Below are 24735 nucleotides of genomic sequence, written 5' to 3'. Positions count from 1 at the left end.
CCGAATGACTATCGGTCATGCGCACTAAGTCAGTTTGAAGGCGGGAGGCGTACACCCAGCTTCATAGTGCGCATGACCGAAATTCCAGGGTCATACGCACTGAGCCTAAATCCAGCGTCGGGAGTCGATGGCAGCGGAGAGGCGAGTGAGATCATCTTCTGACGCTGCGCATTCAGTAGCACGTTAGCACACCCACAGGGGCATGCTAACATGCTGCTGGGGCCGACTAGCAAGGGAAGCTATGCCCTTCGGACTAGTCCCCGCACTCATTAACATTCGATAAAAGATCTTGAGAAATACTTTTTCTAAAGATCTCTTTAGCTATGCTACCAGATGCAGGGACGCTTAGGCAGGGATTAGCAATATGCACCCAGAACCGCTCGTGGTTCTGGATGCATATTGGACCTGACAGGTTCCCTTTAATTAATTGTTTGGCAAAAAAAAGGAAGGGTACCCCCCCAAACCCCCCCCCCCCCCCGCTTTAGGCCATAGTAGACAACCAAAACAGGGGAAGGTTGCACATTTTGCACAGTGGTCCTGCTGGAGCTTAGTTATACCACTCACGGTAAGATCTAATGACAAATGTGGTAATAACAGACAAATGTTGGTGGTAAGATTAAAAATATTAAGTAGAACAAAAAAAAAGAAATATCAGAACATATTCTGTTTTATTTAAGGCATAAAATAGGTCATAAACATTACATGTTCATTGGTTAAAACAAGAAAGTAATAGAACAGTGGTAATAAGTTTCTGAAAAATATTAAGTGCTTTAAAGTTTCTTGCAAATTGTTTTATCTGTAGAAGTTCAAATTTAGAATTGAAGATAACTACTGTGCCTGGACAATACAATCAAGGGAAAAAAAAAAAAAAAAAAGTGTATTATGGTGTTCGTGCAACAGTATTTAATATTCACTACTGTTAGTCTATCCAGGCCCGCTCAATAATTAGAAAACACATCTTATTTCCTTCCAATAAGTGCTAGTACCCTTAATTAAACAAGAAATCATTTCATTATAGAGCTTGAGGACAACGGAAGCGTTATAAAGGACGAGCTCTTCTCCGGGTTACATGGAAATCAGGACATCAGTTACAGGTTGATTCTCTCTCCGTGCACAACACGTGCTTTAGCCATCCATGCATCCTGATGAAAAAAGAAAAAGTCAGTAAGACAAGAAAATGTAAAACTGACATGTTACAGCAGCAAAATGAAATTAATATGACACTTGGAATCCATTTGTATAGTACCTCCAATGCATTGCTAAAAATAAAATAAAAAAAAAACCAAAAAACAACAAACCCAAGACCATTTACATGGGCTTTAATGGAGGCAAGAGTAATCTATACAAAGCAATTTGTAATTTGCAGGATAAATTATATTACATACATTATTTAGCTTTTATATACACAACACGTTTGCTGGTCCCAAGTTACAGCCTGAAATATGAACACATACAGTCATGGCCGAAAGTGTTAGCAGATGTTTATTTCCCTTGTGTGTATTGGAACAACACAGAAAGAAAAAAAAAAAAGAAAAAATATGCAGATTGGACATGATGTAACACAATTCCAAAAATGGGCCAGACAAAATTGTTGTCACCCTCAACTTAATATTTGGTTGCACATCCTTTGGAATAAATAATCAATCGCTTCCTGTAACCATCAATAAATTTTGCAAACTATGACCTCAAATCCTTTGGTAATCTTCAGATTTCATGATACCTTGCACACAGTCAAGATACCCAGTGCCAGAGACAGCAATATAACCACAAAACATCTTGAGGGTACTTTACACGCTGCGATATCGGTACAGATATCGCTAGCGAGCATACCCGCCCCGTCGGTTGTGCGTCACGGGCAAATCACTGCCCGTGGCGCACAACATCACTTACACCTGTCACACGGACTTACCTTCCCTGCGACGTCGCTCTGGCCGGCGATCCGCCTTTCTAAGGGGGGGCGGTTCATGCGGCATCACACGGCAGCCGTCCAATAGCAGAGGCGGAGCGGAGATGAGCGGCCGGAACATGCCACCCACCTCCTTCCTTCCTCATTGCTGGTGGACACAGGTAAGGAGATGTTCGTCGTTCCTGCGGTGTCACACATAGCGATGTGTGCTGCCGCAGGAACGACGAACAACATCATACCTGCAGCAGCAACGATATTTGGAAAAGGAGCGACGTGTCAACGAGCAACGATTTTTCACGTTTTTGCGCTCGTTGATCATCGCTCCTTGGTGTTACATGCTGCGATGTCGCTAATAGTGATGGGTAAAATGCGATTTTTTGGTGAGCCGGCTCTTTTGGATCGGCTCACCAAAAAGAGTCGGCTCTTTTGGCTCCGAAAACGGCTCTTCATTTCCTATTACCTTTGGCTTTAAATTTGAAGCCCAATTCTGGTATGTTTTAACCCATGATTGTATACCTTTTAGTAAAAATCTACACATGTGCCAATTTATGACATAAAACAGAATAGTTTCCAGAATAACCAGATTTTATATTATTTGCTGTAAAAACTTTAACAAACACAATGTTTGATAAAAAAAAGTGCAGAAATCAAACAAGTGCAATTCAATTAGCTCAACACTACTGGCAATTGTATGCAGAATGGGATGTGATGTGAGAGGCTGCACTGCCTGGTATAGGACTAGTTCTGTGCATGAAGTTGGTCCCTCAGATTGGCACTGCTATCATGTAACAGGGGCTGCTGGGAGGTTATTCACATACCAGCAACAACAGAACCATTCCAAGTTGCACTAGCTAATGGTGCATTTACACAGTCGATGCAGCACCCGAGCCTGCGATCCAGTGATGCTCCATCCAGCATCGCGGATCATTTGTTCTCTTCCATTCAAGTGAATGGGAGAGAACAAGGGACGCACATTTACATCCGCTGTTTCTCCCGCGCTCAGCGAGGATTTACAAACTGGCGGTAAATAACTATAATCAGGCTAAATCCAGATGTCAGTGTTCCTTTAATAAAGTGCCTGACTGCTGCTTGCTTGTCACAGATTGGAGGGGGCGGGGCTGTGAGTCAGTGCTATGTGCGGCAGCAGGAGGAGCATTCTCAGTCTCCTGGATAAGATCAGAGTGACTACTGCCGGGAGGGAGGGGCCGAGAGGGGCGGGGCAAGAGGGGAGGGGCGGGGCAAGAGGGGACTGACTGTGGAAGGGAACTGGCAAAGAGCCGTTTACATTTCAATTGGCTCCCTGCCAGGAGCCGACACATATGATTCACTATGAAGAGCCGGCTCTTAGAGCCGGCTCGTTCAGGAGCTACCCATCACTAGTCGCTAACAACGCCGGATGTGCATCACTAACGACGTGACCCCGACAATATATCGTTAGCGATGTCGCAGCGTGTAAAGCACCCTTTAGGAACTACAGTCAAATCTAGTGGCGGTTTGGTGTTCTTTTCTTCGTAGGCCTCATTCAGTTTTCAGTAAACAGTAAAATGATATGATTTACCAAACCACTATCATTGGTCTCATCTGTCCACAAGAAGCTTTCCCAGAAGGATTTTGTCTTACTACATTTTAGCAAATGGCCTTCTAGCTTTTTTTAGGTCTGTCAACAGTGGGGGGTTTTCAGGATCTCCTGCTATAGTGTTTCTTTTCATTCAAATGAGGATGTATAGTTCACCCTCACACTGATGTCAGAAAACCCCCATTCTACTATATCCTGATAACACTGCTTCATGACCTTTGTGACAGCAAGTTATTAGGTTGTCACCAAAAGGTCTCTTCATTGCAAGAATCTAAAACTGAAGAGGGGACAGGCTGGTATGTGTGTGCAGTGTGTGTGTGGATGGATGGATGATAGTTAAGAGATATATAAATAAAGGATAGATTAAAGATATATAATTAGATAGACACACATATTACACACATGGTTTGGAGAATTATGTTGATGATCCAGAATGCAATATGATTATATTTGAATAAATGTTGATTTTCCTGTTCCGAATAAATGTGGATTGTTCATGGAATAAAAATTGACATCCCTGGAAAAAAGCCTTAGGCCATCTTTCAGATAAAAAAATAATAGCCATCTTATTTTCAGAGAAATATGGTATTAGTATTGCTAACACATCAAGGGCCACTAGATAGTGCTAGATTAACAGTTGACAAAGTTATTCTAGTCCAGCGCTGTATTCACAGTTCTGCCTGTTGTAAATGCAAACACTAGCAACATACTGTATGTCAGAATACACAGTCATGGCCAAAAGTTTTGAGACCGACACCAACTTTAGTTTTCTCATAGTTTGCTGCTTAACTGACCTATTAGTCAGATGTTTCTATGGTAACTGAAATACGCTAAGCATTTTAAATAAACTGATAATGTGCCCTATCAATCACTATTAATGGTTCGACCTACCATGGCAGTTTGCACCCTATAGATAAACGTAAATGGCGTGCTCGCTCACAGACAACTGTCCCAAGGATGCCCTACATGTTCCTCATACAATATATTCAATTAACTGAACAGATCTCCAACATGATATACAGAAAAAACAAAAAGCAGCACCAAATGTGCACTACAGCACTAAACATTCCAAACTGTACTTATTTTAAAAATTTTGAGATTTTTGGCAAAAAATTGCAATTTCTTGAGCTGCTTCGCCACGTCACGGCAAATCTCATTTGAAGCAGTCCTACACTAAAATATTTTTATAAAATGTGCCATACGGCCTCACATATGAATAGTAGAACTGCTCCTAGCAGCACTCACCTGGTCTATTTCAATCCCGTACCCATGACTGAGTCATGGCTGTGGGCGGGACAGGTCCAAGCAAATGCTGCATGAAGTAAATAGCCTGTGGACAAAGCCTGATGACTCAATGTGAACAGTCACCAACCGCCAAAATCTAGACAGATGGAATACATCCCAAATTGGGGTGCAAAGCAAGGTGGAGGTCAACCACCGACCAATTCAATGAAGAAAAAACAAAAAGCAGCACCAAATGTGCACTACAGCACTAAACATTCCAAACTGTACTTATTTTAAAAAAATTTTGAAATAGACCAGGTGAGTGCTGCGAAGAGCAGTTCTACTATTCATATGTGAGGCCGTATGGCACATTTTATAAAAATATTTTAGTGTAGGACTGCTTCAAATGAGATTTGCCGTGACGTGGCGAAGCAGCTCAAGAAATTGCAATTTTTTGCCAAAAATCTCAAAAATTTTTAAAATAAGTACAGTTTGGAATGTTTAGTGCTGTAGTGCACATTTGGTGCTGCTTTTTGTTTTTTCTTCAATGATATACAGAAATAACCTCTCTGAATATTGATTCAAATAACTTCTTTGATGTGTCAAACAAATACACAAGGCTGATACTCAAGTATATATAAACAAAAAAGGACACTTTGGAAAATAAATATTTCACATTGACAGCATGAGTCTGTTGTAAATCACCATCCACAGACTGCACCTCAACACATTTCTCCTCAGGATAGCGGTTCATCAGGAGGCCCATGGAAAGGAGAAATAATAGATGTCTTCTACATACCCATCAGATAGATTAGAAACGGGGACAATTGTCTTCACCTTACTTCTGCATCAACCTGATCCTGCGTCGCCATCTTGTGACCGTAACTACAGACTGACTGGAAGTCAGAAGTTATGTCACAAGCTCTCAATGTAAGACAATGAGATACAGTGCATGCCCATGATCAGTATTTGCAGCGGTTTGGACGCAGCATACGTCAGCTGCATCCAAACCGCTGCGGTGTACAGTACAAGCATAGTGGACAGGATTCCTAGAAATCTCTGGCCCACTGTGCTTGTTTTTTCTGCAGCAAGCACTGACCTGCGGAGCGTCTTTCCAGACCACAGCATGTCAATTGTTCGCACTGAACCCTGATCGTGGGTACTGACAGCTGCAGTCTCCTGCTTTCTCCTGCAGAGGAGATGCGCGGCCCCCCTGGTCAGGACTCGCTGCGTTCTGAACGCAGGAAGTACTCATCGTGGGCACATACCCTAAGAGATTTGTGACCTCCAGCTCACTCAATGAAACACTGGAGCGAAGACCGACAGGAGTGATGGCGATAACAGATGAAGACGCTGGCGGCCAGAGGATTTAGATTAGAGGCACCACTCCAGCAGTGAAAGAAAAAAGAAAAAAAATGCTGGAGTGGTGCATTAACACATTGCAGTACGGTTCTTTAAAGAGCTCAACTGAGTATGCTGTCTTACAGGCAATGCTTTAACACTAGAACTACTGGACTCGTGACACCTATATAGAAATACAGTTAGGTCCAGAAATATTTGGACAGTGACACAAGTTTTGTTATTTTAGCTGTTTACAAAAACATGTTCAGAAATACAATTATATATATAATATGGGCTGAAAGTGCACACTCCCAGCTGCAATATGAGAGTTTTCACATCCAAATCGGAGAAAGGGTTTAGGAATCATAGCTCTGTAATGCATAGCCTCCTCTTTTTCAAGGGACCAAAAGTAATTGGACAAGGGACTCTAAGGGCTGCAATTAACTCTGAAGGCGTCTCCCTCGTTAACCTGTAATCAATGAAGTAGTTAAAAGGTCTGGGGTTGATTACAGGTGTGTGGTTTTGCATTTGGAAGCTGTTGCTGTGACCAGACAACATGCGGTCTAAGGAACTCTCAATTGAGGTGAAGCAGAACATCCTGAGGCTGAAAAAAAGAAAAAATCCATCAGAGAGATAGCAGACATGCTTGGAGTAGCAAAATCAACAGTCGGGTACATTCTGAGAAAAAAGGAATTGACTGGTGAGCTTGGGAACTCAAAAAGGCCTGGGCGTCCACGGATGACAACAGTGGTGGATGATCGCCACATACTTTCTTTGGTGAAGAAGAACCTGTTCACATCAACAACTGAAGTCCAGAACACTCTCAGTGAAGTAGGTGTATCTGTCTCTAAGTCAACAGTAAAGAGAAGACTCCATGAAAGTAAATACAAAGGGTTCACATCTAGATGCAAACCATTCATCAATTCCAAAAATAGACAGGCCAGAGTTAAATTTGCTGAAAAACACCTCATGAAGCCAGCTCAGTTCTGGAAAAGTATTCTATGGATAGATGAGACAAAGATCAACCTGTACCAGAATGATGGGAAGAAAAAAAGTTTGGAGAAGAAAGGGAACGGCACATGATCCAAGGCACACCACATCCTCTGTAAAACATGGTGGAGGCAACGTGATGGCATGGGCATGCATGGCTTTCAATGGCACTGGGTCACTTGTGTTTATTGATGACATAACAGCAGTCAAGAGTAGCCGGATGAATTCTGAAGTGTACCAGGATATACTTTCAGCCCAGATTCAGCCAATTGCCGCAAAGTTGATCGGACGGCGCTTCATAGTACAGATGGATAATGACCCCAAGCATACAGCCAAAGCTACCCAGGAGTTCATGAGTGCAAAAAAGTGGAACATTCTGCAATGGCCAAGTCAATCACCAGATCTTAACCCAATTGAGCATGCATTTCACTTGCTCAAATCCAGACTTAAGACAGAAAGACCCACAAACAAGCAAGACCTGAAGGCTGCGGCTGTAAAGGCCTGGCAAAGCATTAAGAAGGAGGAAACCCAGCGTTTGGTAATGTCCATGGGTTCCAGACTTAAGGCAGTGATTGCCTCCAAAGGATTCACAACAAAATATTGAAAATAAAAATATTTGGTTTGGGTTTGGTTTATTTGTCCAATTACTTTTGACCTCCTAAAATGTGGAGTGTTTGTAAAGAAATGTGTACAATTCCTACAATTTCTATCAGATATTTTTGTTCAAACCTTCAAATTAAACGTTACAATCTGCACTTGAATTCTGTTGTAGAGATTTCATTTCAAATCCAATGTGGTGGCATGCAGAGCCCAATTCGCGAAAATTATGTCACTGTCCAAATATTTCTGGACCTAACTGTACATGGTGCAAAGTAGTCAAAATGACTACCTCAGTAGTTCTAGTGTTAAGGGAGAAAAGTATACAACTTTTTCTTTCAGGGAACATTGCCTATATGACTCCATCAGCTGGTCCCTTTAAGGAGAAGCAGTTCTTTCCCCACATTGCTTCCAGGTAGTTGTACACTGCTGTACAGTGGTGATGATGGGCAGAGACTGAATCAGGCTGTCTGCCAATGAGTTTCTGCCTTAACATCCCTGATTTTGCTTGTTACAAGGTGGTACACTGACTTATATAGCAGCAACCTCACTTAGGTGGTACGTAAAGAGATCGTTTGTTATAGGAGGAGGTTAATTTGTGTGCTTTCCATAGAGAATCTTTACAAAATTAAACCTTTAAAATCTTGTGATGAGCTCTAAGCTCTTTCCCCTGGGACTACATAGTGACAGCATGTTATTTGCAATGAGACGGTGTGCTCCATTAACCCCTATCAGCCCTTTAAAACAAACGGTAACAGTAATGTCATACCCTTAAGGATATTTCAGATTCCATTCCATAACGTTTCATTGCAAGTTCCACAACCTCTTTCTCAATGCTTTCCTGACTTGTTCCCTTGACATCTATGTAGTAACAATCTGAGCTAGCGTAATGGCAGGAAATTGCCTGTAATGACAAAATATCCACAAAACAGTGATTTATCTTCACATGGAAAAAAAAAGTAAAAAAATAGTACCAATTCTAAAGCTTACAAATTAAAAGATAGAATGTGCAGCAGAAAACTGAGAAGTACATTATGTGCTCAAAATAGTAAAGGAGGACACATTGAAGATAATAAAAACATCTCAATAAAATAGAATATCATCAAAAGCTTAATTTATTTCAGTAATTCAATACAAAAAGGGAAACACATATATAAAGTCATTACAAACAGAGTGATCTATTTCAAGTGTTTATTTCTGTTAATGTTCATGATTATGTCTTACAGCCAAATGAAAACTCAAAAGTTATCTTAGAAAATTAGAATAATTACCACAAAACACCTGCAAAGGCTTCCTAAGCCATTAAAATGGTCCCTTAGTCTGGTTCAGTAGGCTACACAATCATGGGGAAGAATGCCATCTTGACAGATGTCCAGAAGGTAGTCACTGACACACTCCACAAGGAGGGAAAGCCACAAAAGGTCATTGTTAAAGAAGCTGGCTGTTCACAGAGTGCTGTATCCAAGCTTATTAATGGAAAGTTGAGTGCAAGGAAAACGTTTAGTAGAACAAGGTACACAAGCAACCGGGATAACAGCAGACTTGATAGGACTGTTAGGAAAAAGCCATTCAAAAGTTTGGGGATATTCACAAGGAGTGGACTGCTGCTGGAGTCAGTGCTTCAAGAGCCGCCACCACACACAGATGTATCCAGGACATGGGCTACAACTGCCGCATTTCTTGTGTCAAGCCACTCATTACCAATAGACAACGCCAGAAGAGTCTTACCTGGGCCAAGGAGAAAAAGAACTGGACTGTTGTTCAGTGGTCCAAGGTGTTTTCAGATGAAAGTAAATTTTGCATTTAATTTGAAAAATAAGGCCCCAGAGTCTGGAGAAAGAGTGGAGAGGCCACAATCCAAGCTGCTTGAGGTCTAGTGTGACGTTTCAACAATCAGTGATGGTTTGGAGAGCCATGTCATCTGCTGGTGTAGGTCCACTGTGTTTTATCAAGACCAAAGTCATCGCAGCCGTTTACCAGGAAATTTTAGAGCACGTCATGCTTCCCTCTGCGGACAAGCTTTTTGGATATGGAAATTTCATTTTCCAGCAGGACTTGGCACCTGTCCACACTGCCAAAAGTACCAATACCTGGTTTAATAACCACAGTATCACTGTGCTTGATTGGCCAGAAAACTGGCCTGACCGAAACCCCATAAAGAATCTATGGAGTATTGTCAAGAGGAAGATGAGAGACACCAGACCCAACAATGCAGACGATCTGAAGGCTGTGTGAGACTGTGACCGGGGTTATCTATGACGGCCGGTATGTCTCGCCCAGGTTGTGCTCACTCCATGATAGAAAGTAAATCCACTATAGGGTTAATGCTGTTTCCCTACAGACTGAAGGAAGGGTTAAATAGAATCAGGAACAAGGGCAGGTGTGCCGGGTGTGAGGGAGTGAACAGAACTCCCTGAGTTTTCTGCTGGAGAGGCACATGTATTGTGTTATGGACTTTTGTTTGAAGATTAAAACCGAGTGCTGTGAACCTATATGCCTGGATCCCGTGTCTTCTGCTGCGCAGCCGACCGTGCTACCTCACATATGGTGGAGAATGCGGGCATCACAGCCGGTGAGGTGTAGCATCCATCCCTGGTGACCCAGCTGCGCATGTCCTGGATTCGAGCGGCTATACTACAGCCCAAACCCGGCGACGCCATGGAGGACATACTAAAGCATTTGGCTCAGGCTAATGCACAGCAACAACAGGCTAATGCACAGCAACAACAGGCTAATGCACAGCAACAACAGACCAATGCACACCTGCTCCAATCCTTGCAAGTGCAGGAAAAAAAATTCCAAGAACAGATGGATCAGGCCAATGCACGTCAGCAGCAAGCCTTGCAATTGCAGGAAAAAAAGGCACCAAGAACAGATGGTTCTCCTGGCCAAGTCGATCCGTGCCGGACCGGCAGCAACAACCCCGGGACCGGGTGATGACGGCAGCGTCCGGAAAGCGGTGAGACAAGCGTTGCAAAAGATGACCCCGGGGGACGATGTGGAAGCGTTCCTGGCGGTGTTTGAGCGGGTGGCCGAGCGGGAAAAGCTGCCGACCCCCCAGTGGGCTGAGGTATTGTCGCCCTATCTGACGGGGGAACCCCAAAAAGCGTACCTGGACCTCTGTACCGAGGACGCCATTGACTATGTGACCCTAAAAGCCGAAATACTGGCACGGTTGGGGGTGAATACCTATGTACGGGCTCAGCGGGTAAATCAGTGGTTCTATGAGGAAGCCAAACCCGTACGCTCCCAGGCCTATGACTTGTTGCATCTTGTAAAAAAATGGTTGCAGCCTGACACTCTGAGCCCGGCGCAGATGGTGGAAAGGGTAGTAGTGGATCGTTTTGTGCGCACTTTACCCGTCACCGTTCAACGGTGGGTAGGACAGGGTGACCCGAGTACCCTGGACCAGTTAGTGTCCCTGGTAGAGCGGCATGTGGCTACGCAGGACTTGATACGGGACACTGAGACTTTGCGTACCGCCCGTCGGTCCGGCCCCTCCAAGCCTAGGGCCAAGGACCCACCGCCGACAACGGTGCAGGAGTCCCCTACCGTCCCGCCTGAGGCCGCGGCCGCCAATCCTGAGGTCCGGAAGGTTCTGTACCCTAAACGACAACCCATCAAGGGTGTTTCCGTCCCCATTAGATGTTGGCGGTGCCAGCGGGTGGGACATATGGAAGCCCAGTGTCCACTCACCACGGAGCCCATGGATTGTGGGGTTACCCGGCGGGGTTCAATGTATGCTCAGGTGGTGTGTACCGCTGACCTGGTCTCCCCAGAGACGGAGCCCCACTTGTGCCAAATACAGGTGAATGGATGTCCGGTTACAGGATTGTTGGATTCCGGAAGCTTAGTGACCCTTGTGCGATCCACCTTGAGGGCTAAAGTAAAGGCCACAGGACGTACCGTGGGGGTGGTTTGCATACATGGGGACCGCCGAGACTATCCCACGGGGATTGTCACCATCACAGCACCTTGCGGTCAGGTGCAACATGAGGTGGGACTTCTTAACACTCTTCCCTATGACGTGATCCTAGGAAGGGATCTGCCCTATTTTTGGACTTTATGGAAGGGACCCCCTAAGTCTCCTCAGATATTGGTCAGTCCGGGACCTGAGCCCTACAATCCTGAATCCGGGACACCTGCCGTAGGGGTCCCCATGATAGGGACAGAATGTGAACCCGATAGGTCGCCCCTAGAGGTATTGGCAGGAGAGGCTGAGACGGTCGAACCCATCCCGGAGTTGGAGGCGTCCCCGGATACGTTTGGGACTGCCCAACTCCAGGACCCTACATTAATACATGCCCGGAGTCGGGTGACAGTAATTGACGGGGTGGCACAGCTGCCCGGTGCCCAGGTAAGGTACCCCCATTTCGCTCTTAAGCAGGATTTACTCTACCGGGTAGATGAAATACGGGGCGTGGGGGTAGAGCAGTTGGTGGTGCCCCAGCCGCATCGTCGGCGGGTCCTCGACTTGGCTCATAAACACCTGATGAGTGGCCACCTGGGGGTCAAGAAAACGCAGGAGCGAATATTGCAAAGGTTCTATTGGCCCGGAGTCTTTGGGGAGGTAAAACGGTTCTGCGAAACCTGCCCGGAGTGTCAGCTTACCGCACCCCTGACCCATTTTCGCAGTCCGTTGGTACCGTTACCCATTATAGAAGTCCCTTTTGAACGGATTGGGATGGATCTGGTGGGGCCCCTCGTAAAGTCCGCTCGAGGGCACCAACACATCCTAGTGATCGTTGACTATGCCACCCGGTATCCCGAGGCGATACCTCTCAGACATACTGCAGCAAAGCTTATAGCTCGGGAGTTGTTTGCTGTGTTCTGCCGGGTGGGGTTGCCCAAGGAGATCCTTACGGATCAGGGGACCCCATTCATGTCTAAAGTGACCAAAGAGCTATGCCGGCTACTCCAGATCAAGCAGTTGCGTACGTCTGTGTACCATCCTCAAACGGACGGTTTAGTGGAGCGTTTCAATAAAACCCTGAAAACCATGCTAAAAAGGGTGATTTCAAAAGACGGGAAAGACTGGGATATGATGCTTCCCTATTTGATGTTTGCCATCCGTGAGGTGCCACAGGCATCCACGGGGTTTTCGCCTTTTGAGTTGTTATACGGGCGACATCCCCGGGGATTGTTGGACCTGGCAAAGGAAACATGGGAGCAAGAGCCCACCCCCCATAAAAGTGTGATTGAACACATTTTGGGTATGCAGAACCGCATAAGCGCGGTCATGCCAATTGTGAAGGAGCATTTACAGGAGGCTCAGGCCGCGCAAAGCGGCCGCTACAATAGACAAGCCACCGTGCGGACCTTTAAACCCGGGGATCGGGTGTTGGTATTAATCCCCACGGCGGAGAGTAAATTCCTGGCTCAGTGGCAAGGCCCCTACGAGATAAAGGAAAGAGTCGGGGTGGTTAACTATAAAGTATTGCAGCCCGGTAGGCGGAAACCTGAACAAATATACCATGTCAACCTATTAAAACCCTGGCAGGAACGGGAAAGCCTGATGGCTGTTTTTTCCCCATCTCCCTCCTCTTCGGGTCCTTCACCTCCGGCTCCAGCGACCTCCGGAGAGGACGAACCGGAAGTAAGGATTGGAGAAGCCCTCACCAAGACTCAGAGGCGAGAGGCCAGACGGTTGGTTCAGCAGAACCCCGATGTCTTCTCCGAGCTGCCCGGTAGGACCAGTCTGATACGACATGATATTGTCACCGAGCCCCACCTGAAGGTACGCCTGAAGTCATACCGGGTACCGGAGGCTCGACGACAAGCCATATCGGAGGAAGTAAAGACAATGTTACGCCTGGGGGTCATCGAAAAATCCCGGAGTGAATGGGCTAGTCCGATCGTCCTAATACCAAAACCCGATGTCTCCTTAAGGTTCTGCAATGACTTTAGGAGATTGAACGAAATATCCAAGTTCGATCTCTACCCCATGCCCAGAGTGGATGAGCTGATTGATAGGCTGGGACAGGCGCGGTATTTTACCACGCTCGACCTGACCAAGGGGTACTGGCAGGTGCCACTGACGGAGTCCGCCAAGGAGAAAACCGCTTTTGTTACGCCGGAGGGTCTCTTCCACTATGTTGTCTTGCCTTTTGGGTTACATGGCGCTCCAGCCACGTTCCAGAGGTTGATGGACTTAGTGCTGGAACCCCACCAGGCGTATGCATCAGCGTACCTTGATGACATCATCATTTACAGCTCCGATTGGCAGACCCACTTGGAACAGGTACAAGCGGTGGTGGACGCGCTTCGAACAGCCGGACTGACAGCCAATCCCAAGAAATGTGCATTGGGACTCACGGAAGCCCGCTACTTGGGCTACGTGATAGGCCAAGGAGTGATTAAGCCCCAAATTAACAAGGTTGAGGCGATCCAGAAGTGGCCTAGACCCCTGACCACGAAGCAGGTTAGGGCCTTCCTGGGTATCGTGGGGTACTACAGGAGGTTTGTAAAGGATTTTGCGGGACTATCAGCCCCCTTGACGGACCTTCTCAAAGGCAAGAAGTCCGTCATGGTGCGCTGGACTCCGCAGGCCGAGGACTCCTTCCGGGCCCTGAAGGAGGTCCTGTGCGGACAGCCCGTTCTGGTCAACCCTGATTTCCGGAAGGAGTTCATTGTACAGACTGATGCCTCGGAGGTCGGCCTGGGGGCAGTACTGTCTCAGGTGGTTCAGGGGGAGGAACACCCCGTCACCTTCTTGAGTAGGAAGCTCACCCCTCCCGAGCGGAATTATAGCGTAGTGGAGAAGGAGTGCCTGGCGATCAAGTGGGCCTTGGAGTCCCTACGCTATTACCTGCTGGGACGGCAGTTTCGCTTGGTGACTGATCACTCTCCGCTGGTCTGGATGAGGTCCGCCAAGGAACGGAATGCCCGGGTTACCCGGTGGTTCCTTTCTCTGCAGAACTTCCGGTTTACGGTTGAACACCGGGCCGGTAGGTTGCAGGGCAACGCCGATGCCTTGTCCCGCGGCCCGTGTTTGATGGCTGGAGTTCAACCCCGCACGCTTGAACTGAGGGGGGGGGTATGTGAGACTGTGACCGGGGTTATCTATGACGGCCGGTATGTCTCGCCCAGGTTGTGCTCACTCCATGATAGAAAGTAAATCCACTATAGGGTTAATGCTGTTTCCCTACAGACTGAAGGAAGGGTTAAATAGAATCAGGAACAAGGGCAGGTGTGCCGGGTGTGAGGGAGTGAACAGAACTCCCTGAGTTTTCTGCTGGAGAGGCACATGTATTGTGTTATGGACTTTTGTTTGAAGATTAAAACCGAGTGCTGTGAACCTATATGCCTGGATCCCGTGTCTTCTGCTGCGCAGCCGACCGTGCTACCTCACAGCTGCTATCAAAGCAACCTGAGCTTCTATAACACCTCAGCAGTGCCAGAAGCTGATCGACTCCATGCCACGCCGCATTGATGCAGTAATTCATGCAAAAGGAGCCCAGAGCAAGTATTGAGTGCATTTACTGTACAGACTTTTCAGTATGCCAACATTTCCGAGTTTAAAATAAAAATTTTTCAGTTGGTCTTATATAATATTCTAATTTTCTGAGAGGACTTTTGGGTTTTCATTGGCTGTAAGCCATACTCCTCAACATTAACAGAAATAAACACTTGAAATAGATCACTCTATTTATAATGACTCTATATATGTTTCCCTTTTGTATTGAATTACTGAAATAAATGAACTATTGATGTATTCTAATTTAGTAAGATGCACTTGTGCATTACAGAAGCACTCCCACCAAACTTTGTATTTCCTAAACCTGTATAAATATATAGTGTATATGTAGTGTAGAATAAATGCAGTAATTTACCTTATTTGCCATCTTGCCCTGTTTCCAGCACTATTACGGTCCTTTTATCATACACATGACTGCTATCCCGACTCACTAAGTCGCTTTTTCAATGCAAGTGCCAGAATGAGACTTCATAGGTTTACCCTGTAAAAGCGTCTTTCCCTCTCGCATAGAGCGTTCTGTGAGCAGGCAAGTCAGAAAAGCAGTCACGTCACCCAGAGTGGCAGTGGAAACCATGGAAGACTATGACTGATAAGTATTTTACACATACATTTACACAGGTTTAGACAATAAAAAGTTTGGTGAGTGGTTCTTTAAGATGTTGGATTTTTAGTACGAAAGCTTAGGAAAGAATATTATAGGGATTGTCCACTAGTAGGACAATCCCTTCTCATTCCTCGGGTTTCCCTCAACTAAAATAAAAAAAAGCCTATACTCCCCTCCTGTTCTAATATGGGCCCAGCAGTGTCAGGGCTCACGTTCATAGGGGTCATGTGAGGTTGTGACGACACATTAGCCCAATCACCGCCATCTTCTCTCTCCCGACCTTTGGACATATGAATCAAATCAACAGGAAGTGAGAGATGTGGCTGACACTTCCTGTTGATAGGGCCGGCTTCTCTCTTCCTACTTTCAGACGCCGGAGCAGATTGGGCTCATGTGTTGTCCCAACCTCACGTGAGCCCCATGAACGTGAGCCATGACATCTCTGGATCCCTACTGGCACGGGAGGAGAATATAGGCTTTTTTACCCTATTTAGGGCAAACATGAGGAATAACAAGGAACTGCCTTAGTATTGGAAAATTCCTTTACATATAGTGTTATGGAAGTACAAGCCATCAATGTACAATACAGTACTTAAAGAGAACCAACCATCAGCATTTTCCTAGATCAACTAAAGCCAGTGCTATACTGGCGCAATCATGCTAATGCTAAACATACCTTTAGTTGTGAAATCGGATGTATAGTTTCTGAAATAAAGTAAATAAATAAAGTAAATTTTGTGAAATACACTTATTTTTTTGATAGGTGCTGCAGAATATCGAATAGGTGCGTCGGATTTTGCAAGTTATTCCTGCCCCTGTCTGCCTTGCTTCCCCCTGTCCTTCCTCCTTATGTAATAACAAAAACAGGTGGAGGAAGGACAGGTAGGCAGAGAGAGGCGGGAATAACTAGCAAAACCCAACCCACCTATTAGATATTCTGCAGCACCTATCAATCAAATACCAGTATATTTTAAAAACTTTACTTGCCTGTATTTCAGAAATTATACATCTAATCTCACAATTATAGGTATGTTTAAAATCACAATCCTAGCGCCACTATAGCACTGGCTTTAGTTTATATATGAAAATCCTGGTGATGGGTCCTCTTTAACATGTTATGTTGGTCTTATATTAGGTTATTTTGAGGTTATTACTTAAGCAGCGCAATCTTTTCTTTTACCTTTCTGAATCCAGCTGTCTTGTTCATTCCAGATCCATGGATAAGGGTGGGATGAAAGAACACGGTGTCTCCCTTTTCCATTGTCAAATGGACTCTAGGTAGATTTGGATCAAAATCTCGAACTCCATGGTACAGCTTATTGACACCACCCTAAAGACAGAAAATCTACTTGTATTACTGGACACTATTGAGTTTAAAACCACACATCTGCGCCTAACCCCTTTAAAGGTTTATTTTTTATAGTGCATGGGAACTGAGATAAGAGGTTGTTAAGAGGTGGAGGAGATCCATAACATTCCCCCAAGTGGGGAATAATATGGGCTCTGATATCTAGAATCATTGGCAAGCCAGTGGAGAGCTACAGGATTGTGTACTGAATCTGGTACCAAACAAAATAACTAAATGTTTACACAGATGAATAAATGTTCGATTAGCAATAAACGACATTAAGAATATGTCTCATAAGATATATTCAGACTAATTACTATTCATATTATGAGTAGAGATGAGCGAACCGGTCCCGGTTCGGCTCGAGGTCGGCTCGCCGAACGGGGGTCCCGTTCGAGTTCGGTTCGTCGAACGTTCGACGAACCGAACTTGAACGTATAGGCTAGAATGGGAGGCAATCACAAACACATAAAAATGCATGATAAATGTACACAAACAGTTAATAAACATTGCCATAACACTTACCGGTCCTCGCGATCCCTTCTGCACTCTGTCTCCTGCCGCTATTCCATCCGATGATCGCTGAATCCTCCCGGTGACCGGCACTGCCAGCAGAGATGCAGGACCTATCGTGACGTCAAAATAGCCATGTGACCAGTCACGTGGCTATTATCTCATTGGCTACAGACTGGTCACATGACTATGACACGTCATGTAGGACCTGCGAGTGCATCTCTCCGGTACACGGTGCACATATGTGTATCGCCGTGTACCGGCGACATGCTCTAGCACACGGTCGACTCCCCGTTCCGTTAGGGACCGGCTGACACAGCCGGTCATTAACGGAGATCACCGTTGCCATAGCAACGCAGTTAGCGGTGATGTCACCGCTAACCGCGGCTCCGAGAGCACCGTTGCTATGGTAACGCGTCTGTCAGCGTTACCGCTGTTACCGCTGACAGCCAGCACTGATCACTCATGGAGTGAAGGCTGCACGATTGTAGTGAGCATTGTAGTGAGGATGGAGGTTCCCCAGCCCCAAGTGATGAGCTGGTGAATCTCATCCTCACTACAATCGTCACTACTACTACACTAGAAAGAAAGAAGACAGAAGAGCAGGATCGTGGAGGGCTGACAGGGGGTAATAAAGATGGAGTCTCTAATGTGTCTGTGTATTTATTTCTATTAAAGTATTTTTTCTCTGTGTGGTGTTTTTTTTAACCCTTTATTGGAGATTCTTAATGGCCGGGTCAAACGTGCCTGACATTAAGAATCTCTGGCTTAATACTGGCTAGTAAAACAAAGCCAGTATTAACTCATGATTACCCAACAAGCCACCCGGCTCCAGGGCTGTTGGAAGAGTTGGATACAGCGCCAGATGATGGCGCTTCTATGAGAGCGCCATTTTCTGGGGCGGCTGCGGACTGAAATCCGCAGTAGAGGCGCCCAGAAACCTCGGGCTAACCTGTGCTGCGGATTCCAATCCCCAGCTGCCTAGTTGTACCCGGCTGGACACAAAAATGGGGCGAAGCCCACGTCATTTGTTTTTTAATTATTTCATGAAATAAGTGAAATAATTAAAAAAAAACGGGCTTCCCTATATTTTTGGTTCCCAGCCGGGTACAAATAGGCAACTGGGGGTTGGAGGCAGCCCGTGGCTGCCTGCTGTACCTGGCTAGCATACAAAAATATGGCGAAGCTCACGTCCTTTTTTTTGTAGTTTTTTGGCAAAAAAAATAAAAAATGCTTCCCTGGATTTTCCATTGCCAGTGAAGGTAACACCAAGCAGTGGGGGTTAGCAGCCAGTAGCTGCTTGGATTACCCTTAGCTAGCAATACAAAAAATGCAGCGGGAGCCCATATATATTTTTTTTAATTATTTATTTAAATAACTAAAAATAAAATGGGCTTCCCTGTATTTTGATTGCTGGACATCACAGTGCTGTAAAAATAAATCTTTAAAAAAATGACGTAGCGCTCCGCGGTATTTTTGATTCTCAGAGCAGATAAAGCAGACAGCTATGGGTTGCCACCCCCATCTGCCTGCCGTTACCTTGGTTGGCAATCAAAATACAGGGAAGCCCATTAATTTTTTCTATTTAAAAAATGGTTAAAAAAAAAAATGACGTTGGGTCCCCCCATTTTTGATAGCCAGCTAGGGTAAAGCAGACGGCTGTAGCCTGAAAACCACAGCTGGCAGCTTTACCGTGCTTGGGGATCCAATGTGGAGGTCCCCTCAGGCTCTTTTTTATAATTATTTTATAAATATTAATAATTACACAATAAAAGTAGGGTCCCCCCCAAATTGGATCACCAGCCAAGGTAAAGCGGACAGCTGTGGTCTGGTATTCTCAGGGTGGGAAGGTCCATAGTTATTGGGCCTTCACAGCCTAAAAATAGCAGGCCGCAGGCACCCCAGACGTGGCGCATCCACTAGATGCGCCAATCCTGGCGCTTCACCCCAGCTCATCCCGTGCCCTGGTGCAGTGGCAAACGGGGTAATAAATCAGGTTGATACTAGCTGTAAAGTCACCTGAGATCAAGCCCAGCAGTTTGTGATGTCATGGCGTCTATTAGATACCCAACATCATAAACTGTCAGTACTAACAAAAACAAAAAAAAAAATCGACAAAAGAAATTTATTTGAAAAAACAGTCCCCAAAACATTTCCTCTTTCACCAATTTATTGTAAGAAAAAAAATAAAGGGGTCCCACGACGACTCTGGACCGTCTAGAATATGGGGGGGAGACACTCAGGGAACGTATCCCCCATTTTCTAGGAGTGCGGACCCTTCATGTGAGGAGTGTGGGTGCAATGAATCTGCACTCACTCTCCCCGGGTCCACAGCAGCAGAGTCCATGTCGTAATGGTTGCTACCAAAGCTGCAATGCCCTGCTCATGAGGTAAGGGCATGCCTAATCAGAAGAACTACTGTGGAGGAAGCTCTGCTCACTGGTATATAGGTGCTCAGAGGTAATAATAGATAAAATTAGTGAGTAACCTCGGCACTCTAAATCTCCCAGACTAAGTCAGTAAGTCACAACGGATAGTAATGCAAAATCACTCTTTATTGGTCCGTATTAAGAAAGAAGGGAATTTTGTTACTTACCGTAAATTCCTTTTCTTCTAGCTCCAATTGGGAGACCCAGACGATTGGGTGTATAGCTACTGCCTCCGGAGGCCACACAAAGCATTACACTAAAAAGTGTAAGGCCCCTCCCCTTCTGGCTATACACCCCCCGTGGGATCACGGGCTGCTCAGTTTTAGTGCTAAAGCAAGAAGGAGGAAAGCCAATAACTGGTTTAAACAAATTCAATCCGAAGTAACATCGGAGAACTGAAACCGTTCAACATGAACAACATGTGTACCCGAAAAAACCAAAAATCCCGAAGGAAACAGGGCGGGTGCTGGGTCTCCCAATTGGAGCTAGAAGAAAAGGAATTTTCGGTAAGTAACAAAATTCCCTTCTTCTTCGGCGCTCCATTGGGAGACCCAGACGATTGGGACGTCCAAAAGCAGTCCCTGGGTGGGTAAATTAATACCTCAAGTTAGAGCTGCAAAACAGCCCTCCCCTACGAGGAGGCAACCGCCGCCTGCAGGACTCTTCTACCTAGGCTGGCGTCCGCCGAAGCGTAGGTATGCACCTGATAATGTTTGGTGAAAGTGTGCAGACTCGACCAGGTAGCTGCCTGGCACACCTGTTGAGCCGTAGCCTGGTGTCGTAATGCCCAGGACGCACCCACGGCTCTGGTAGAATGGGCCTTCAGCCCTGATGGAACCGGAAGCCCAGCAGAACGGTAGGCTTCAAGAATTGGTTCCTTGATCCATCGAGCCAGGGTGGATTTGGAAGCCTGCGATCCTTTGCGCTTACCAGCGACAAGGACAAAGAGTGCATCCGAGCGGCGCAGGGGCGCCGTGCGGGAAATGTAGATTCTGAGTGCTCTCACGAGATCCAACAAATGCAAATCCTTTTCATACCGATGAACTGGATGAGGACAAAAGGAAGGTAAGGAGATATCCTGATTGAGATGAAAAGAGGATACCACCTTAGGGAGAAACTCCTGAATCGGGCGCAGCACTACCTTGTCCTGGTGAAAAACCAGGAAGGGAGCTTTGGATGACAGCGCTGCCAGCTCGGATACCCTCCGAAGAGACGTGACCGCTACCAGAAAGGCCACTTTCTGTGAGAGTCGAGAAAGTGAAACATCCCTCAGAGGCTCGAAGGGCGGCTTCTGGAGAGCAACTAGTACCCTGTTCAGATCCCATGGATCTAACGGCCGTTTGTACGGAGGGACGATGTCACAAACCCCCTGCAGGAACGTGCGTACCTGAGGAAGTCGTGCTAGACGCTTTTGAAAAAATACCGATAGCGCTGAGACTTGCCCTTTAAGGGAGCCGAGCGATAAGCCTTTTTCCAAACCAGATTGCAGGAAGGAAAGAAAAGTAGGCAATGCAAATGGCCAGGGGGACACTCCCTGTGCCGAGCACCAGGATAAGAAAATCTTCCACGTTCTGTGGTAGATCTTAGCAGACGTGGGCTTCCTAGCCTGTCTCATGGTGGCCACGACCCCTTGAGATAATCCTGAAGATGCTAGTATCCAGGACTCAATGGCCACACAGTCAGGTTCAGGGCCGTAGAATTCAGATGGAAAAACGGCCCTTGTGACAGTAAGTCTGGCCGGTCTGGTAGCGCCCACGGTTGGTCGACCGTGAGATGCCACAGATCCGGATACCACGACCTCCTCGGCCAGTCTGGGGCGACGAGCAGGACGCGGCGGCAATCGGACCTGATCTTGCGTAGCACTCTGGGCAAGAGTGCCAGAGGGGGAAACACATAGGGCAGCTGGAACTGCGACCAATCTTGCACTAAGGCGTCTGCCGCCAGAGCTCTGTGATCGCGAGACCGTGCCATGAAAGTTGGGACCTTGTTGTTGTGCCGGGACGCCATTAGGTCGACGTCCGGCCTTCCCCAGCGGCGACAGATTTCCTGAAACACGTCCGGGTGAAGGGACCATTCCCCTGCGTCCATACCCTGGCGACTGAGGAAGTCCGCTTCCCAGTTTTCTACGCCGGGGATGTGAACTGCGGATATGGTGGAGGCCGTGGCTTCCACCCACATCAGAATCCGCCGGACTTCCTGGAAGGCTTGCCGACTGCGTGTCCCGCCTTGGTGGTTGATGTATGCCACCGCTGTGGAGTTGTCCGACTGAATTCGGATCTGCTTTCCTTCCAGCCACTGCTGGAAGGCTTGTAGGGCAAGATACACTGCCCTGATTTCCAGAACATTGATCTGAAGGGTGGACTCCTGCTGTGTCCACGTACCCTGAGCCCTGTGGTGGAGAAAAACTGCTCCCCACCCTGACAGACTCGCGTCTGTCGTGACCACCGCCCAGGATGGGGGTAGGAAGGACCTTCCTTGTGATAATGAGGTGGGAAGAAGCCACCATTGAAGAGAGTCCTTGGCCGTCTGGGAAAGGGAGACTTTCCTGTCTAAGGACGTCGACTTCCCGTCCCATTGGCGGAGAATGTCCCATTGAAGTGGGCGCAGATGAAACTGCGCAAACGGGACTGCCTCCATTGCTGCCACCATCTTCCCCAGGAAGTGCATGAGGCGTCTTAAGGGGTGCGACTGGCCTTGAAGGAGAGAGTGCACCCCTGTCTGTAGTGAACGCTGCTTGTCCATCGGAAGCTTCACTATCGCTGAGAGAGTATGAAACTCCATGCCAAGATATGTTAGTGATTGGGTCGGTGACAGATTTGACTTTGAAAAGTTGATGATCCACCCGAAAGTCTGGAGAGTCTCCAGCGCAACGTTCAGGCTGTGTTGACATGCCTCTTGAGAGGGTGCCTTGACAAGTAGATCGTCCAAGTAAGGGATCACCGAGTGTCCCTGAGAGTGCAAGACTGCTACCACTGCTGCCATGACCTTGGTGAAAACCCGTGGGGCTGTCGCCAGACCAAATGGCAGGGCTACGAACTGAAGGTGTTCGTCTCCTATAACGAAGCGTAGAAAACGCTGGTGCTCTGGAGCAATCGGCACGTGGAGATAAGCATCCTTGATGTCTATTGATGCTAGGAAATCTCCTTGAGACATCGAGGCAATGACGGAGCGGAGAGATTCCATCCGGAACCGCCTGGTTTTCACGTGCTTGTTGAGCAGTTTTAGGTCCAGAACAGGACGGAAAGAGCCGTCCTTTTTTGGCACCACAAACAGATTGGAGTAAAAACCTTGACCTCGTTCCTGAAGAGGAACAGGGATCACCACTCCTTCTGCCCTTAGAGAGCACACCGCCTGCAGAAGAGCATCGGCTCGGTCGGGATGTGGGGAAGTTCTGAAGAACCGAGGCGGAGGACGAGAACTGAACTCTATCCGGTACCCGTGAGACAAAATGTCTGTTACCCACCGGTCTTTGACCTGTGGCCGCCAAATGCCGCAAAAGCGGGAGAGCCTGCCACCGACCGAGGATGCGGAGAGAGGAGGCCGAAAGTCATGAGGCAGCCGGCTTGGAAGCGGTTCCTCCGGCTGCTTTCTTTGGGCGTGAGTGAGTCCGCCAGGAATCTGAGCTCCTCTGCTCCTTCTGAGTCCTTTTGGACGAGGAGAATTGGGCCCTGCCCGAACCTCGAAAGGACCGAAACCTCGACTGTCCCCTCCACTGTTGAGGTTTGCTTGATCTGGGCTGGGGTAAGGAAGAGTCCTTACCCTTGGACTGTTTAATGATTTCAGCCAATTGCTCACCAAACAGTCTGTCTTGAGATAATGGCAAACTGGTTAAGCATTTTTTGGAAGCAGAATCTGCTTTCCATTCCTTTAACCATAAGGCTCTGCGTAAAACCACAGAGTTGGCGGACGCCATTGACGTACGGCTGGTAGAGTCCAAGACCGCATTGATAGCGTAAGTCGCAAACGCAGACATTTGCGAGGTCAAGGACGCCACTTGCGGCACTGATGGACGTATGTCCACCTGCGCCAGACCAGCTGAAATAGCTTGGAGTGCCCACACGGCTGCGAATGCTGGAGCAAACGACGCGCCGATAGCTTCATAGACAGATTTCAACCAAAGGTCCATCTGTCTGTCATTGGCATCTTTAAGTGAAGCCCCATCTTCCACTGCAACTATGGATCTAGCCGCAAGCCTGGAGATTGGGGGGTCCACCTTTGGACACTGGGTCCAGCGTTTGACCACGTCAGGGGGAAAGGGATAACGTGTATCCTTAAGACGTTTGGAGAAACGCTTATCTGGATAAGCATGGTGTTTCTGGACTGCTTCTCTGAAGTCAGCGTGGTCCAGAAAAGTACTCAATTTACGTTTGGGATACCTGAAATGGAATTTCTCCTGCTGTGCTGCTGCCTCCTCCGCTGGAGGAGAAATATCCAGCAGTCTATTGATGGCCGCTACAAGATCATTCACCATGGCGTCACCATCAGGGGTATCCAGGTTGAGAGCAGTCTCAGGATTAGACTCCTGATCACCTAGCTCTGTCTCATCATACAGAGAATCCTCTCGCTGAGACCCTGACCAGCGTGATGACGCCGAGGGTCTCTCCCAGCGAGCTCGCTTAGGCTGCCTGGGACTGTCGTCCGAGTCAGAGCCTTCAGCCTGTGATGCCTGGGACCCCCTTGGAGCACGGATTAGTTCCAACTGAGGGGGACCGGGGAACATTGAATCAGCA

The 24735-nt window shown here is 47.0% G+C and overlaps 1 protein-coding gene across 1 annotated transcript in view; it reads right to left on the bottom strand.

Moving 5' to 3' along the window:
• Positions 1-649: 649 nt before the first annotated feature.
• The window catches only part of PHYH (phytanoyl-CoA 2-hydroxylase), a 63741-nt gene continuing 39655 nt past the window's right edge, over positions 650-24735 (bottom strand). Inside the window, exons 7-9 of the mRNA XM_075342587.1 lie at positions 16896-17045; positions 8404-8538; positions 650-1142 (exon numbers count right to left, since the gene is read on the bottom strand). Of these exons, the coding sequence (XP_075198702.1) occupies positions 1089-1142; positions 8404-8538; positions 16896-17045 (339 nt within the window). The 3' untranslated portion in view covers positions 650-1088. The remainder of the gene's footprint in view (positions 1143-8403; positions 8539-16895; positions 17046-24735) is intronic.

Source organism: Anomaloglossus baeobatrachus, chromosome 4 (assembly GCF_048569485.1).
Source record: "Anomaloglossus baeobatrachus isolate aAnoBae1 chromosome 4, aAnoBae1.hap1, whole genome shotgun sequence".
NCBI classification, from domain to species: Eukaryota; Metazoa; Chordata; class Amphibia; order Anura; family Aromobatidae; genus Anomaloglossus; species Anomaloglossus baeobatrachus.
Note: the sequence above shows the minus strand (reverse complement) of the source record. Positions and strands in the feature narration are given on the sequence as shown.